The sequence below is a fragment of the Leucoraja erinacea genome, chromosome 18 (assembly GCF_028641065.1).
Source record: "Leucoraja erinacea ecotype New England chromosome 18, Leri_hhj_1, whole genome shotgun sequence".
Lineage (NCBI taxonomy): Eukaryota > Metazoa > Chordata > Chondrichthyes > Rajiformes > Rajidae > Leucoraja > Leucoraja erinaceus.
In genome coordinates, this window is record NC_073394.1 from 19,085,024 (window position 1) to 19,103,561 (window position 18,538).

At 40.7% G+C, this 18,538-nt stretch overlaps 1 protein-coding gene across 2 annotated transcripts in view; it reads left to right on the forward strand.

Annotated features, from left to right (window-relative positions):
- sbf2 (SET binding factor 2) overlaps nt 1-18,538 on the forward strand; it is a 330,738-nt gene that overhangs the window by 106,840 nt on the left and 205,360 nt on the right. For both annotated transcript variants that reach the window (XM_055649465.1, XM_055649466.1), the window contains exon 3: nt 13,133-13,270. In XM_055649465.1, coding sequence (XP_055505440.1) covers nt 13,133-13,270 — 138 coding nt within the window. The remainder of the gene's footprint in view (nt 1-13,132; nt 13,271-18,538) is intronic.

Consider the following 18,538-nt stretch of genomic DNA (forward strand, 5'->3'; position numbering starts at 1 on the left):
TAAAATTGCTTAGGTTTGCTAAATTCTTTAGTTTATTTAACAGATGTTTTATAAATGATTTAGTTACAATATCCCTCAGTACACCAATGCTGATAAGCATCTTGCCACTAATTGTATAGTGTCCCCTTGCATTCGATTTCCCAAAGTGCAACACCTCACACGCAGCTGCATGAAGATGAGTGATAAAAACAGGGACAACATTTAAAGGGAATGTGGAGATAATTGGTTATGGGGAAAACCCATAACCAATATAGGGAATGGGTTTACTTTCTGACAGCATAGACATGATGGGTTGAAATGGCCTCCTATAGCAAGGAAATATGAAACAAATCATCAACCTGATGGAATATCTTTAATTTGTCTGAATGAGTGCTATTCTAGTGACATTTGTGATGATCAACACTGTCACCCAAAACAATGCAGCTTGTTTGATTGGTACCCGAACCATTGCCATAAGCAGTCATTGTTTCCATGATCCCCTACTGCAACCTCAACGTTATCATCAAAATAGACTGCAGTTATCGTTCAATAAAGCACTTCACAAATTTGTGATTTCTACCACCAAGAAGGACAATGCCACCAATTGCATGAGAACACCATTGTCTTCAGATTTCCCTCAGTCATACATCAATCTGATGCAGAAGTTTATTGCCAATCTTTGGACATGGCTAGGTCTAAATCTTAGAAATCACTAACAATTGGGATTGTGAGAGTGGTTTCACCAGTAGGATTGCAATGGTTCAAGAAGCGGGTCACCCACTTTCTAGAAGACAATTAGGAATGGCAATATATTCTGGCACTTCAGTGATGTTCACATCCTGAAAAGTGAATATAAATATGTGATTTATTCTCAGTAGAAATCATTCATTTACGTCCTCTCAAACATTTGTCCTTGGGATGGACAATGACAGCCACTCTCTATTGGTGAGTATAGATGTGTTTGAGGCTAATGTCAGGAATTGCTGACCCTTCCACATTTGGGGCAGGAGTACATGATGGGACAATGTACTCCTGTTGTTTGTGTTGGATGCTCCATCCAGCATTCCTTCCATCATTTATGCAGGGCTTCTGTGCTCCAGGTGCAAAGATTGTGTTCCCATTTCCATCCTGAATGCTCATTCACCATTGTGAGTGGTTGTGGGCTGGAACTTCCAAGAGCCAGTGGGGATTTTGCACTTTTTTCAAGGAGTATCTGAGCACATCCTTGAACAACTTCCTCTCTCATTATCCACGAATCTCTTCTCATCAATTTTCAGGTGCCTGGTATTGAATATGTGAAAGACTTGTGCTGTTTAATGCAGCTGATTGAGTGTAATTAGATCTTTGGCTCTGAAAAGATAGCATGTTTTCTTTAGTTTTGTTTATTGTCACGTGTGCTGAGGTACAGTGAAAAGCTTTTGTTGCGCGCTATCCAGTCAGCGGAAAGACTATACATGAGTAAAATCAAGCCGTCCAGAGTGTACAGGTACATCTTAAAGGGAATGACATTTTGTGCAAGATGAAGTCCGGTAAAGTCTGATAAAAATAGTTTTATGAGCCTGTCCCACTTAGGCGATTTTTCACACATCGCTTCCTTCACCAGCCCGTTATGCAGGCGGGGGACAGGGCAAGTGGGGGGAGCGATGTCTGAGTGAAATTCACACGGTGCAAAGCCAATGTGATACAGACACACACCACGATGAACAGGAAGGTTGGGGCTGTAATTAAGATGATGATAGCACAGTGTGTTGATAGGGGACGATCAGCCATGATCACAATGAATGGTGGTGCTGGCTTGAAGGGCTGAATGGCCTCTTCCTGCACCTATTTTCAATGTTTCTATGTACGGGAAGGATCACTTAAGTCCTTTAAAAGAGGGGGGGAGAAGGAGTGAAGGCAACTTTTAAGAAGCCAGAGATATACGGCTGTGAAGCTCGGCGACATTAACATTACCGGTCGGTTATCCTTGGTTCTGGAAACTACTGCTTACTTTTTATTTTCCCAATGAGCCAATGAAATTCACCAGCTACAACCTATGAGAAGCTTCGACCTACTGGCAACCCACTAGGACCGCCTGGCAACCCACCTATGGCACGACCATTCTCGCCACTCTCCATGGCGGCTTCATTCTGGTCGCCGCTAATTTTTCAACATGTTGAAAAATTCGCAGCGACCATAATGAAGCCACGACTAGTTCCCAGAATGCGGGAACTCCTCACGACCGTGAAGGCGACTACCCAGCAACCACCCGAACATATGGCGACCATGTGGCGACCGCATAGTCTCGTGCAGTCACCTAAAATGTTGCTTAAGTGGGGCAGGCCCATCAGGGCTTCCAATTAGATAGATGGTAGCTCAGGACCACACTCAGGAGATTACCTTTATTGGTTTAGTTTTTTTGTAAAAGGGTAAGGAAAAGGGTGTTGAAGATCAGACCTTGCACAAAATTCAGGGTCTCTGGTTTTTTATGTGCATCTGAGAACTGGACCAGGCATCTCGGTGTACAGGAAAGATGTCACAAATGCTGGTTTAAATGTAGTAATTTTGTTTTGGCTATTGTAAATTCCTGGAGAATAGCATTCTCTATTGCAGAATACATGCTGAGATTCATTCTAAAAGTAAATATTTGGATCTCTTTTAAAACCATTGCATTTGATAAGATATGGTTAGAAAAGACCAGGTTCATGGTGATCGGATTTAGTTGTTGATCTAACTTTACGTCCAGTCCCTTCATGAGCCAGCATAATACAATATTGGTTTAATTGCGGGATTGGTGTCATGTTGATTTTGAGAACTAGGTGCATCTATGTCAATAGAATATTAAATATGATAAGTTTAAAATAGCTTCCTGTTGTGAACTTTCCTTTGATTTATGGCGTTTGCTACCTTTGTTTTGCATTTTTGATAGTACAGAGGTCATGAGAGAGATTGTTATTATATTACCCATCTGTAATCAAAAATCTCTTCAATTAAAAAATGCTACAATGTTTTCTAAGAATGCGCTGATTTATGTGACCCTTGTAATGAGCTGTTTGTTGATTAAATAATTAAACATTTATTGAAAATTGGTTGCAAACTTTGAGAATTCAGTTCTCTTTCATATTGAACTCTGATTTTCATACCAATTGAACTATGATAATGAATAGATGAGCATTATGTTATACTAAATTAAGTTTACCATACATATATACTGATGATTGATAGCACGGAGAATGAACAAAAGCTTTTCTATAATATTTGATTATGGAGGTTTAAAATTATTTTTAGTTGCAGCTAAGCTTAAAAAATATATACATTGACAGAATGTGGATATTGTTGACAGTCCATGTTTTTATTGCTCACTTTCAGAAGTTAATGATAGTTTATCTACCTTGGTACTTTCGATGCAGGGAAGTTATTTGTAAACAGCATTGGACAGCCTCCATCTCCGAGAGGAACTGCAGTGGGCTGAGGCCAGGTTTGGCTTGGGAGGGTGGGGATGATGGAGGACAGACAAAAGAGGAAGAAAGGAACCAAGAGCATCCTCTGACTAAATAAATTCCTCTTCTCCACTTCTCCCCCTCCCTGTGCCCCACCTGGACTCTCACCCTTTTATTCTCTCCCCCTCTCCTTACACCTACATTCCTTTCTCTAGCTTCACAATTACTGTGATTTGATATCTGATTACTCAGCCACAACGTTGAGTGCATCATAGGGGATTGACCAATTTTGATTTTTAAACACAAAGACAATTCCTGCAAACTCTTCAGACGTGGATAGTCAGTCAAGAGCATGTACTTTACCAGTGCTATCCAATTTTAACAGTGAAAATCAAATTAAGCCCTGTATACCTAGCTTGTAAGACGTGCCCTCCTACATTTTTAGCATTTCGTTTTCAGCTTGCATGCAGCATGCTGTCATCAACGTCGTCAGTTGAGTATTTATGATGATTGGCATCCAAATTCTGTAAATTTTTCTGCAATTCCAGATTTCCCTACTTCCTGTCCTGCATTTTATCTGTTTAAGAGATGTTGGCATTCATCCTTAATCCCAAAGCAGAGAGTAATCTTACAAAACATTTACATGGTTACTTTCATTGCCAGGTTGCTGTTGTTTCAATTTAGTAGTGCTTACAAAACATAATTTACAAATACATGTTTGAATGCTTTAGGGAGCTAACAATTTTCCTGTTCCAGATGTACTGTGAGCATTAATGCTGTTTTTGTGTATTAGAATGATGTGACAACAAATCTGTTTTTTCATTTTTGGGATTCTGCTGCTTCTCAAGTTCTCTATTCATATACACAAGAGGCCATGCTTTCCAGTTTTTTTTAATACTTTTTTGAAATACTTATGATTCTTATGGCCCAGATATTGTGGAGGTTGTGATGGAGAAACGATCAGCATCACTTTTGCTATTCCAGTAAATTTGGTCACATTTCTGTGATTTCAATACATGTATGGTGTAACGTAGAAATTCCAGTTGCTTGTATTTGTTTCATTCCATTCCTCCCCACAGTTTGTACATCATACAGACTTGATGTTTGAATAGGGCTTAGTCTTAAATTACCCTTAAAATACTTTGATTTTGAAACTCCATGGGTCTCGTCAATAAAATAAATTCTACATACTTGGATCTAATTCCCACATTCAAATGTGAAAGCCTAGGAATTTTAGAAATAATTTTATGATATTATTTAAGGTATTTCTGTTATTACACTAATCATGTATAAATTCCAATCTTAACATTTTATTAATATTTTTATTGTTAAAATGTATGTTTTTTGCTTTCCAGTATGTTGTATATAAGGATCATTTCATATGACTGGCTTCTCTGCCAACCTGATAAAATCATAATAACATGATACAGGGTGGATCAAGTGTGTTGATGCTTTCAGTAGTTCATTATTTTTGGGGAATTTTCCTTTTGAAAATGGTGTGTGTTGATCATTGATTTGAAATATCAGGGTTGCATGGCTGCTTCAGAACTCATCTCATGAATGGTTTCGACCCAAAACCTTTCTCCAGAGATGCTGTCTGACCCTCAGTATTACTCCAGCTTTTTGTGTCTATCTCATGGATATTTTGTTGGATATTTGTTTTGAGAATCTGTAACACTATTATGCTTGTGGACATTTTGGAAGAACGTGCATGGTTAACGTAATCTCAGTTAGGTTTTATTAGCCAAACAGAACACTATAATAACAGTGATTTTAGCAGTGAATTAGAACTAATTATTGAATCTGCAGATGTAGGTAACTGGAAGGAGCAGTCCTTAGTTTAGTTTATTGTCACATGTACTGAGGTATCGTGAAAAGCTTTTGTGTGCTAACCAGTCAGCGGAAAGACAATGTATGATTACAATCGAGCCAATCACAGTGTACAGATACATGCTAAGGGAATAACGTTTAGTACAAGATAAAGTACTCTTCTTTGACCTTTCACATGCTATGCAAAATTATGGAGCAAATAAATGTTCAAAAGATCAATAGGCTGATCAACTACATCTGTTCCTCAAACCCAGTTTATTCTAGCCACTGTGTAACTTAGAAATAAACCATTGAATGTTAATAAACTACCTACATTCCTGTCATTTAAGTTAATAGGAATGGCTCAAAGTCTTAATTTTAAAAGTCTGTCATGACTGGAGCTGAATTCATGCTCAAATTTGGCGCAGCTTGTTGCAGTTTAGAATAACGTGGGTTCCCTTGTGACTTTCACACTATTTCCCATTTCTGATAGCGGGTGGCTGAAGCCATTGCATAAGGATGCTGTAAAATGAAATTAAAATTAAATTAGGTTTGCTAAAAATTAGCTATTTATAAGGATTGGAGAAGGGAAGATTCACATGTGCTTCTAATCTCTGGTATTTTGCTGACCCAGTTTCTGGGAATGTGAGTGAGGGGGACGATGTCTAATTTATACTTGTTAATTGAATGGCTCATTTGATTTGATTTACCATAAACTAAATTATTGTGATATTTTAATTTTTATTTGACTATTGCCTTAAAAAAAAAAAGCAATGTATGAAATAATGCTTCTGGTTAATTTAATAAAGTTTATATAGTTCAACGTGTTATCTTGGAAATGAGGATTACACCCAATAGGACAACACAAATTCCATCCCAGAGAACATAGAACAGTACAGCTTAGGAACAGGCCCTTTGGCCCACAATGTTTGTGCCGAACATGATTCAAAGACAAACTCTTAGCTGCCTGCACGTAATCCATGTTCCTTCATTCGCTGCATATCCAAAAGCCGCTTAAATGCCACTATCATATCTGCCTCCATCTCCACCTCTAGCAGCACATTCCAGACACCCACTACCCTCTGTGTTTAAAAACAACTTGCCTCCAACATCTTCCTTAAACTTTGCTCTTTTCACTTTAAATCTTTGCCCTCTGGTATTTGATATTTCCATATTGGGAAGAGGGTTTTGCTTCATCTCATTATTTTGGCTCTACTGCCCTAATTTGACAAAAGGAAGCAACTGACATTTTTTTCAAAATTGAGTTATTGTTTGTTTTAGGGTATTTGAGATATGCTCTACACAATGGTGAACAAAATAAGTCTTCTCTGAGTACAATTTGAAAATATTTATACCAGAGAAGTAAGAAATTCCATCACAGAGAGCTGAAAGAAAAACACGTTTTCCTCATTTACAAGAAAACTCCTTTCTGTCAGTTGGCAGTATACACCTCGCCATGATCTATACTACTTAAAATACAGGATATGAAACAATGGGAATATTTCATAAAAAGCAGGAAAATAACCTGGAAGTTTGGAGACCTTCAGTTTCACTACTGAGTGCTGTATTTACAGAAACACCCACATGTATATATCATAGAAACATAGACATAGAAAATAGGTGCAGGAGTAGGCCATTCGGCTCTTCGAGCCTTCAATATGATCATGGCTGATCATCCAACTCAGTATCCTGTACCTGCCTTCTCTCCATACCCCCTGATCCCTTTAGCCACAAGGGCCACATCTAATTCCCTCTTAAATATAGCCAATGAACTGGCCTCCACTACCTTCTGTGGCAGAGAATTCCAGAGATTCACCACTCTCTGTGTGAAAAATGTTTTCCTCATCTCGGTCCTAAAAGATTTCCCCCTTTATCCTTAAACTGTGACCCGTTGTTCTGGACTTCCCCAACATCGGGAACAATCTTCCTGCATCTAGCCTGTCCAACCCCTTAAGAATTTTGTACGTTTCTATAAGATCCCCCCTCAATCTTCTAAATTCTAGCGAGTACAAGCCGAGTCTATCCAGTCTTTCTTCATATGAAAGTCCTAATATCCCAGGAATCAGTCTGGTGAACCTTCTCTGTACTCCCTCTATGGCAAGAATGTCTTTCCTCAGATTAGGAGACCAAAACTGTATGCAATACTACAGGTGTGGTCTCACCAAGACCCTGTACAACTGCAGTAGAACCTCCCTGCTCCTATACTCAAATCCTTTTGCTATGAATGCTAACATACCATTCGCTTTCTTCACTGCCTGCTGCACCTGCATGCCTACTTTTAATGACTGGTGTACCATGACACCCAGGTCTCGCTGCATCTCCCCTTTTCCTAATCGGCCACCATTCAGATAATAGTCTACTTTCCTGTTTTTGCCACCAAAGTGGATAACCTCACATTTATCCACATTAAACTGCATCTGCCATGCATTTGCCCACTCACCCAGCCTATCCAAGTCACCTTGCAGCCTCCTAGCATCCTCCTCACAGCTAACACTGCCCCCCAGCTTCGTGTCATCCGCAAACTTGGAGATGTTGCATTCAATTCCCTCGTCCAAATCATTAATATATATTGTAAATAGCTGCGGTCCCAGCACTGAGCCTTGCGGTACCCCACTAGTCACTGCCTGCCATTGTGAAAAGGACCCATTTACTCCTACTCTTTGCTTCCTGTCTGCCAGCCAGTTCTCATCCTTCAGGTTTCTGAAAAATCAACCCAAGACTGTCCAAGCTCTACTTGTAGCTAATGCCCCTAATGCCCCTCCAAAAATGCAGTGTAACAGGGACAGATTCCCCCTAGTCCTCGCATTCCATCTCATCAGCCGTCGCATACAGCACACAATCCTCCAACAGGATCCTACCACTAGCCACAACTTTCCATCTCCACCCCTTTCCGCAGTGATTGTTCCCTCCGCAACTCCCTGGTCAACTCGTCCCTTCCCACCCGAACCACCATCTCCTCAGGTACTTTCCCCTGCAACCGCAGGAGATGCAACACCTGTCCCTATACCTCCGCCTCGACTCCGTCCAAGGACCTCAACCGTCTTTTCAGGTAAGGCAGAGGTTCACTTGCACCTCCTCCAACCTCATCTACTGTATCCGCTGTTCCAGGTGTTGACTCCTACATATCTGCGAGACCAAGCGTAGGCTTGTGGCCTCACCTGATGGTCAGACCACTTACTGTCGAACCCTCGTCAGTGGTTACGAGGACTGTCACTTGACGTTATGGATTAAGGGGAGTGTCCTGCTACATCAGCAGATCTTACCTTGAGATCACCAGTCAACAGGTAGCTGAGCTCGAGTCAACAGCCTCGCTCAGCAGCAGCAGCAATGACTCAATATGTTAGAGAGTCCCAACGCACATGTATGTCAAACTTATCTCACCGAATAAAGTAACCGTTCAATCACAAAGTTTGGACTCGCTACATTGGACTAACCGAGGCTCCACCCCGCTGCTGGGCCAACCACAGCCTGACCGGACGGGCAGCCAGCGGCTGGGGATCGATGAAATCCACGCTGGCATGGAGCAGAAGGACGTCTTCGGGCAGCTGCCCCAGGTAGGCCCGCTCGATCGGGAGGCTAGGCCTTGAGCAATGGTTGGCAGAGTGACCAGCGGGCCCACTCTCTCCCCGCACCAGGGGCCGGCGGGCGGCGGTGCCGGTGATGCTGGGGGTAGGGAGCTGATAAACCCGCAGCTCCTGCAGCAGCTGGTGGGGGAGCGGCGGCAGCCGCGGCCTCTCAGCCCCAGTGGTCGGCTCCGGGCAGGCCATGCTGGAGAGATTGGCGGCTGTCAAACGAGGCCCGGATCGCTCCCATCGACCAGGGCAGCTTGTGAATGCCGAGGCCAGTCACAGGGGGCGGCCGGCGCCGGCGGCTGGCCAATCACAGGAGGCCAGTTGAGGCGGCCGGCGGCGGCAAACATTACTATTATACTCTACACGAATGAGTATAATTGGCCAATGACCAATTACTAATAAAGGCAAACATACCATATGCCTTCTTTGCCACTTTTATATACTTGTGTTGCCACTTTCAGCGAGTTATGGTGTTGGACCATAAGATCCCTCTGTACATCAATTCTGTTATGCATTGATTGAATATTTTCTCCTTGCATTTGGCCTCCCAAAGAGCAGCACCCCGTTGGCTTGGATTATGTTTACTGGGATTTCTTCACCCATTTCTGTAGTTGATTACTATCCCTCTGTATACTTTGACAGCCTTACTCACAGTCCATGACTCGAGCAATCTTATGGGCATGTCCCACTTAGGCAACTTTTTAGGCGACTGCAGGAGACTATGCAGTTGCCACATGGTCGCCACATGTTCGCAGGTGGTCGCCAGGGAGTCGCCTTCATGGTCGTGAGGAGTTCCCGCATTCTGGGAACTAGTCACGGTCTCATTATGGTCGCGGCGAATTTTTCAACATGTTGAAAAATTAGCGGCGACTAAAATGAAGACTTCTCGTGCAGTAGGTGGGTCGCCAGGAGGTCCTGGTGCGTTGCCAGGAGGTCGAAGGTTCTCGTAGGTTCTTGTTGGTTGTAGCCGGTTCCAGTTGCCTGTTTTTCAGGCGATTGCTGGCAACTTGACAGTCGCCGGCAGTCACCTGAAAAATCGCCTAAGTGGGACAGGCCCATTAGTGTCATCTGCTTACTTAGCAACCCATCTGCATTTGTGCCAAGTCATCGGAAACAACAACGATCTCGGTACATATCCTGTGAAACTCCACAGGTCACAGACTATATTTGTTGGCGATTGAAATTTTAGAATTAGTTCCAGTTAATCATCATAGTGGGAATTTTGGCCTGATGGACATGACCTAAGTCGCAATGGGGATTGACAAATCAATATCTGATTCAGGAATCCAATTTTCATCGGCTATGGAACAACTGAATCTCTGATAATACAGCAACCTCGGAATTATTTGAGTTTACTCAACTAATACCAACACTTTTAACTCCATTTTTTATGACATTGCACAAAGTATAATAGATTTTACACTGAATCAGCTTAGGGCGCTTTACTGGAGGAATTGGGTTCCTAATGGGTTTAAAAGGATTGTAGGGTGGTGACCTGATGTTTAAAAGGAAGATCAGAAGAGGGGGTGGGGTCCCTACGGTTTAAAAAGAAAATAGGCAACAGGGCTCTGACTTTAAGGGGAGTGTGGGAATTTGACCCGGGGATATTAGAGGATTGTGGAAATGGGGCCCCATTGAGTTTAAAAGGAATGTGTGGAATTGTGCTTCAGTGAGTTTAAAGGGAACAGGTGAGTCCGATGCTGAACCATTGGAGATTACGAACAATAGGATTGTGGATTTTCCTATATTGTTGATTAAATTTAACTGAATAGAATATGTTTTCTGGGTTAAGAACTGGTCTGCATCATGATTCTTTGAATTTCAAGAGTATGCACAGTGTAGGATAAACAAAATTGTAACAGTTATTCTGTATCTTTTTCTTCGCGCAACCTATTTTACTTCAGTTTGGCTTAATTGCATTTATATAGTACCTGATTTGATTGATTAGCATGAAAAACAAAGCTGTTCACTGTACCTCGGTACAAGCGACAATTTTAAAACCTAAACTTCGTTTATCAATATAGTATGGCTAAATTAATTGTACTTAATGAAGACAGTTACTCTATAATGAATGTCTTACCAGTTTTTAAAAAATGCATTGAAGGGATGTGGGCTTTGCAGGTAGAGGCAGAATTGAATTGCACAACCCGAGATGTTCTTGAGAAGGTGGTGGTGAGCTGCTTCCTAAACTTCGGCAGTCCTAGTGTTAAGGTTTACATATCGATTATTTTAAGTAGTATATGTAAACAAAATTTTACACTTGTGGATCACTTAATTGTTTAAATTTAAACAGAATGAAACAGAACCTGACAATACATGAATATTTAAAAATTGTTCCATTTGTAAATAATACAGATATTTTGGATTGACACTTGAGTATAATAGAATGTAGGACCTAGGAATATTGCAATATGGCATTTGGTATTGTAGCATGCCAAAGCAGAAGTATTTGTTTGACCTTTAAACCTGGCAATGTTGGCTATCTGATGGTAGATAAAGTATGTGGAATTTGTAACTGGTAGTATGACCAGAGAGTTTACTGCAGCTATTATAATATAAATCATTTGACGAGGTTTAATTGGTGTCCATTCCTCAATAATTATTCATTTTCTTAAGGTCAATTTATTATAGGGTCATTTAAATCGCTCCAAATATGTCACACATATAAGTGTTCTTTGATGTTGGACTTTGCACAATATGTTTATTTTACATGAATGGCTCATTACAAATTGGATGGTATTGGATCTGAATTGTTATAAATTGTGGGCTTAGAAATGTTGGTATGCAGAAGAATGCTATCAAAATATGTTTGGGGACTGAATAAACCAACAGATTAATTCAGGATTTTTGATTTGCAGCCTCTGGGGCTGTGTGGAATGGTGACAAATGAGGTTCTGTGCTCATTTTGATGTCATTGGCACAACATTCCCTCCACATGGCCTCGTGTATTGATACAAGTTTTTAAATGGAGGTTAGAGATATACTTTGGTACCATTTACAGGGGCCTGGCTTGAAACTGGGGAGGAAAGAACAGCAGATGCTGGTTTAAATTGAAGGGAGACAAACTGCTGGAGTAACTCAGCGGGCCAGGCAGCATCTCTGGAGAGAAGGAATGGGTAAAGTTACCTAGGCCATCGATGGGCCGAGATATCGGCCTGTAAAGTTGGCCTCGGAAGTCTGCTATGGGAACAAATCTGCCGGCTCCGGCTGAGCCGTAGTTCCAGAGCCGCAGCCGCAGGGGACAAATTTCAACCCACTGATTGGCGCCGAAGTCCCAATGTGGTTTAGGGGGGGATTCCAAGTGTGCTATCGTGATTTTATTCTTATTAAAGGAGGTGCCAGTCCATCACCTGCCGGAAAATCGTTGCTGGAACTGTAATACAAAAAAGTTGAAAAATTTCCCAATTGCAGATTATCAATTATGCTGTGCCTATCCTGCGTGATTGATGATTATTTGAAATTTACATACTCAACAAATATGTATCATGCCAGATCATTATTTGTGCCTGTCATTCTATTTAGGTCAATGTTAATGATGTTGATGTTGGGAAATGAGGCTAGGAAGATTTTTCAGATTGCAGGATCATTGAAATTTACCAAAGGAGTATTGGAATATGCTTGAAATTAATAAACTGTATTGTGTAGTCTTAAAAAAAAGCTTGGTGCAAATATTTATCTGAAGAATATTACAGGTAAATTATTCTTTATAACATGAGGCCATGCTTTTTGTACATGCATCAAGGAATGAAAGTTGAAAAAAATCAAGTCTCTATCTGTCTAACTATCTACCCACTTTTGTTTCACATACATTGTGAGAGTGAATTTTGTTTCGTATCTCAAAATTTTGAGTAGTGATTAGTACATTCCAGAAGGGCAAATTTTTGTTGTGCATTGTAACATGGCCATTACCTGTATTTATAAACTGTTTATTCATGAAAAATAGATTGAGTAGTATTAATAGATATTTCTTAATGATGAGGGTCAAAGTACATTATCTAGGTGGGTGATTTGCACCTGTTCAAAATGGTCATTGCCTGGTACTTTTCAAGAGCAAAATTAGTGGTTTCTGATGTCATGTTTCTTACTTTTTAGAAAAGAATTCTTCTATACAAACTTGTGTCCTCTAACATGGAAACTTCCCCGTTATATCAAGAAAATTAGATATACGGGAAGAAATTGGGGTTTTAAAGGGCTGCATATCCGCATATTAATATCTTTCTCTCACATTAAAAAAACTGCTTGGCATTTTTATTATTGTTTATAATGTATAATTTTAATGAAACATTTAAAAAGATTATTTAGTGTGGAAGAGAAAAAAATGTTAAAATTATTCTCATTTATTTTTTACTCTAGTTCTGTCAACCTGCTGGCTGGCAGCTGTCTACTGAACGAAAACAACCCACGTATTTTGTGGTGGTTCTGACTGATATTGACTCAGATCGCCATTACTGTGCGTGTCTAACATTTCATGAAGCAGAAATTAATTTACAGGTAAGTTTTTAAAGATTTTCCTATTTAGTTCATCAAATGGGGCATATAGTCAGCTGATGATACAACCACTGCCAATGGTTGGCAGAAGCATTCAGTAGTTGTGCGAGAGGAATGATAACCATTTAGGAGATGGAGAATGACAAAGATGGGCATGAACAAGGTTTTGAAAGGATCTAAGCACCAGAATAAAAATGTTAAATCTGATGTACAAACAGGATCATGAATTTAAAATTGGTTAGGAATGATGGGTTAACAGTAGATGGTGTGGTATTGGAATAGGCAGTGAAATTTTGAAAGCATTGAATTTTATGGATATGAAAGTCAGCCAGGAGCATAGTGCATTTGTCAAAACTGGAAATGATGATGGCATTGTTGAAAATTTCACCACCAGATGGGTGTGTAGAATTAGAGATTGTGAAATATGAAGGTGGAAAAGGTTGATCTTTGAATGAAAGTTCAGCCTGAGGAATGTAGGGCATTAACTTTGCTCAATCTAAGGTAATGTCAGTTTCCAGTGGAACATCCCATTAATTCTATTCCCACTATTAATTCCCTCAATTCTTGCAACATATTCTCTTACACATGCCCTTTAACACGTCTTTGGTTCTTTTTGCTATTAACCAACACCAAGGGATAATTACAGTAATCAATTAACCTATCAGCATGTCTTTAGGGTGTGGTAAATAATCAGACATTGATTTAATGGGAATATTTGTTGTGCTCCATAGTGCAAATATTTCTCTATTTGTTGAATGATGTAGTTATATCATTATGTTTCATGGCTTGATTGTTTTTTGTTTGAACATAGTGTGGGTGAAGTGTGACAGATTAAAGTTGCATAGGGACAAATGCACAGCAGGATTTAGGCGAGTGTTTCATATTACAGCATTTGGATTATAAAGTTAGAACAATTTCCACTGGATATTCAAATTGAAATTTAATTTCTAATTAACCATTAAAAAATGTATTGCAAAATCATTTAGTGTGATTAAAACTCTAATATCTGGTACTATATCAGATCAACAAATTATGATTGAATATTTTTGGTAGATGGACAGTATGTAAATGATGATGATGTTACTATTTAAATTTACACTTTTCTCAGTTGACAATAGGGTGTGTGCAGACATAGTCTAAATTAAAAAATACATCTTGTATATTCCAGACAAGAAATGTGACAACACATGCTAGTATTGCATGAAACCATGAAATTACTACATGTGCTGCCATTTACAACTGCCTTATGTACATAAAATGTATTATATTTGTGACAGAACCTTTGAAAATATTGATCTCATTGCTTTTTGTAAAGTACTCAACTCTATTAAGAAGATAATATAATTTAGGTAGAGAAAAGCAAATACAATTTCAAGAGACTACAATTCCACTGTTACTAAAGATGCTACAAAGCTCAGTCATAATAGATTTTCAGTTAATCAAATGTTAAAAGCTGTCCCTGACTTTTATTATAGATCAATAATTCAATGTTTTGACAATGATTGAATTAATCTTTAAAACGCATTAAAAGAAATGCATACCAAAGCTGGGTTGAAACCATCACATAATGTTTCTTCAACTAGCAATTGCATGTAATTTTTCCAAATGTAAATTTATTTATGTCCACACATAAATATTAATTATATTTGCAATTTGTGCTTTGGGAAATTGAATATAAGGGGAAAGCCATGGGGCTATCTAGCCTACACTTCTTCCCACCCTGTTTCCTGTAAGGACTCCATCCCCTACTCCCAATTCCGCCGTTTACGCCGCATCTGCTCCCAGGATGAGGTGTTCCACACCAAGGCATCGGAAATGTCCTTATTCTTCAGGGAACGGGGGTTCCCCTCCCCTACTATAGATGAGGCTCTCACCAGGGACTCTTCAATACCCCGCAACATTGCGCTCTCTCCCCATCCCCCCACTCGGAACAAGGGCAGAGTCCCCCTAGTCCTCACCTTCCACCCCACTAGCCACCACATACAACAAATAGTCCTCCGTCATTTTCGCCACCTCCAACGTGACCCCACCACTCGCCACATCTTCCCATCTCACCCCCTGTCTGCTTTCCGCAAAGACCGCTCCCTCCGTAACTCCCTGGTCAATTCTCCCCTAAACCACCCACACCACCCCCTCCCTGGGCATTTTCCCATGCAACCGCAGGAGATGCTACACTTGTCGCTTTACCTCCCCCCTCGACTCCATTCAAGGACCCAAGCAGTCGTTCCAGGTGCAACAGAGGTTCACCAGCATCTCCTCCAACCTCATCTATTGCATCCGCTGCTCCAGATGTCAGCTGATCTACATCGGTGAGACCAAGCGTAAGCTTGGCGATCGTTTCGCCGAACACCTCCGCTTGGTCCGCATTAACCAACCTGATCTCCATGTGGCTCAGCACTTCAACTCCCCCTCCCATTCCGAATCCGACCTTTCTGTCCTGGGCCTCCTCCATGACCAGAGTGAGCACCACCGGAAATTGGAGGAGCAGCACCCCATATTCCGCTTGGGCAGTCTGCACCCCAACGGCTTGAACATTGACCTCCAATTTCCGGTAGCCCGTGCTGTCTCCTCCCCTTCCTAGCTCTCCCTCAGCCCTCTGGCTCCTCCTCTTCCTTTCTTCTTCCCGCCGCACCCCCCCACCCCACCCTGCATCAGTCTGAAGAAGGGTTTTGGCCCGAAAACGTTGCCTATTTCCTTCGCTCCATAGATGCTGCCGCACCCGCTGGGTTTCTCCAGCACTATTGTCTAAGGAGAAAGTATATAGTTAATACCCTACCTCAAGCATTGATGTACCGAGGGAACTTGGAGTCTAAGTTCACAGTTCCTGGAAAGTGACAACACGTGTGGATAGAGTGGCAAAAAAAGGCATATGATATGCTTGCTTGGGACATTGAGTACAAGAGTCAGGAAGCCAAGATACAGCTTTATAGGATTTTGGTTAGGCCACATTTGGAGTATTGTGTGTGGTGATGTGAAGGCTTTGGTTATGCCCGCATTGGAGGGTATTAGCAATTGGGAGGGAAACAAGGAACTGTAGATGCTGGTCTAGAAAAAAACTGTGCTGGAGTAACTCAGCAGGTCAGGCAGCATCTCTAAAGGACATGGATAGGTGATGCTTTGGGTTGGGATCCTTTTGCAGACTCGAAATGTCATCTATCTATACTCTCCAGAGATACTGCCTGACCCGCTGAGTTACCCCAGCATTTTTATATTTGTTTAGCTATAAGCAGAGGTTGAACAGATTTGGATTGTTTTTTCTGTAGCATCTGAGGTTGAGGGGAGATCTGACAGAAAATTATAAAATTATGATTGATAGGGGAAACATTCAGAATCTTTTCCTCCTTAGATAGAAATATCAAATTCTACAGGACTTAGCTTTAAGGTGAGAAGGGCAACATTTAAAGGAGACTAGACTAAGTGGGACCCGTTGGGTCCCAGTCGCACGGGAGCAGATATATGGAGGCAGATGTGATAGTAACATTTAAGAAGCTTTTGAACAGTTATATGGATGTGGAGATAATGGAGAGATATGGATCACATGCAGGCAGAAGTTATTAGTTTAATGGCATTGTGTTTGACGGAGACATTGTGGGCTGAAGGGCTTGTTCCTAGTCTGTACCGTTCTGTGCTCTATTATAGTCTGTGCCGTTCTGTGCTCTATTAGAGTGCAAAATTACCTTTTATAATGAATACATTATTCACATAATGATTGTTCCACTTCTATTGCCTGTGAATGTTGGCATTCTGTTAGTCTTTGTAGAATGCTGTCATTTCCTCCATTAGCTGGATAATCAGTCTTGTGGACATTAATTTTGAAACAGATAAAGTTCAAGATTCTTTCAGTCGGATCCCTCAGTTATGAATTTAGTCAGATAAAGTAGATGTATTGAATTCCATTCTAATGGCCAATGGCCTGGCAAGCTCTATTATTGTCTTTTAGTTGCATGAAAATAATCTTTTAAATGAACACATGGAGAGCAATCATAAAGATTAAAATGTGCAAGGATATGACAATTAAAAAAAAAATGACTGTACAAATCATTTAAACACCACAAGTAAGCTTAATAGACATAGATTTTTAAGTTCAATACATCGTTGTACACATTTGAGTCAGTGAAATGGAGCACTTGAGATAAAATTGCAAAGCTCAGAGAACAGGGTTCAAATATAGTCCTGGAGTATATTTGCCAAAAGCATAATTTCACTTATTTTAGTTTATTTACCTGGGAATTGATTTCTAAACAAACCATATTTCCATCATTTTGCTGGGTCAATTTCCATTGCAGACAGGTTGTGTAAAAGGACACAAAGCTTTGGAAAATAATTGAAACCTCATAACAATAGTCTGTACTTTATAACACCATCAGATGAACAAAGTAGATACAGTGCATTCAGAAAGTATTCAGACCCCGTCACTTTTTCCACATTTTGTTACGTTACGGCCTTATTCTAAATTTCAATTTTTTTATCACCAATCTACACTCACTACCCCATAATAAAAAAGCCCATAATACAAAAGCGAAAACAGGTGTTTAGAAATTTTTGCAAAGTAATTAAAAATAAATAACTGAAATATCACATTAACATAAGTATTCAGACCCTTTACTTAGTACTTCGTTGAGGCACATTTGGCAGCGATTACAGCCTCAAGTATTGTTGGGTATGGCACTACAAGCTTGGCACACCTGTATTTGGGTAATTTTGCCCATTCTTCTCTGCAGATCCTCTCAAACTCTTGTCAGGTTGGATGGGGAGCGTTGATGCACAACTATTTTAAGGTTCCTCCAGAGATGTTCGATCGGCTTCAAATCCGGGCTCTTACTGGGTTACTCAAAGACATTCACAGCCACTCACAAAGCCACTCCTGGGATGTGTGCTTAGGTCGTTGTCCTGTTGGAAGGTTAACCTCCACCCCAGTCAGAGGTCCAGAACGCCCTGGAACAGGTTTTCATCAAAGATCTCTGTACTTTGCTCCATTCATCTTTCCCTCGATCATGACTAGTCTCCAGTTCCTGCCGCTGAAAAACATCCCCACAGCATGATGCTGCCACCACCATGCTTCACCGTAGGTATGGTATTGGCCAGGTGATGAGCGATGCGTGGTTTCCTCCAGACGTGGTGCTTGGCATTCAGGCCAAAGAGTTCAATCTTAGTTTCATCAGACCAGAGAATCTTGTTTCTCATGCCTTTTGGCAAACTCCAAGCGGGCTGTCATGTGCCTTTTACTGAGGAGTGGCTTCCGTCTGGCCACTCTACCATAAAGGCCTGATT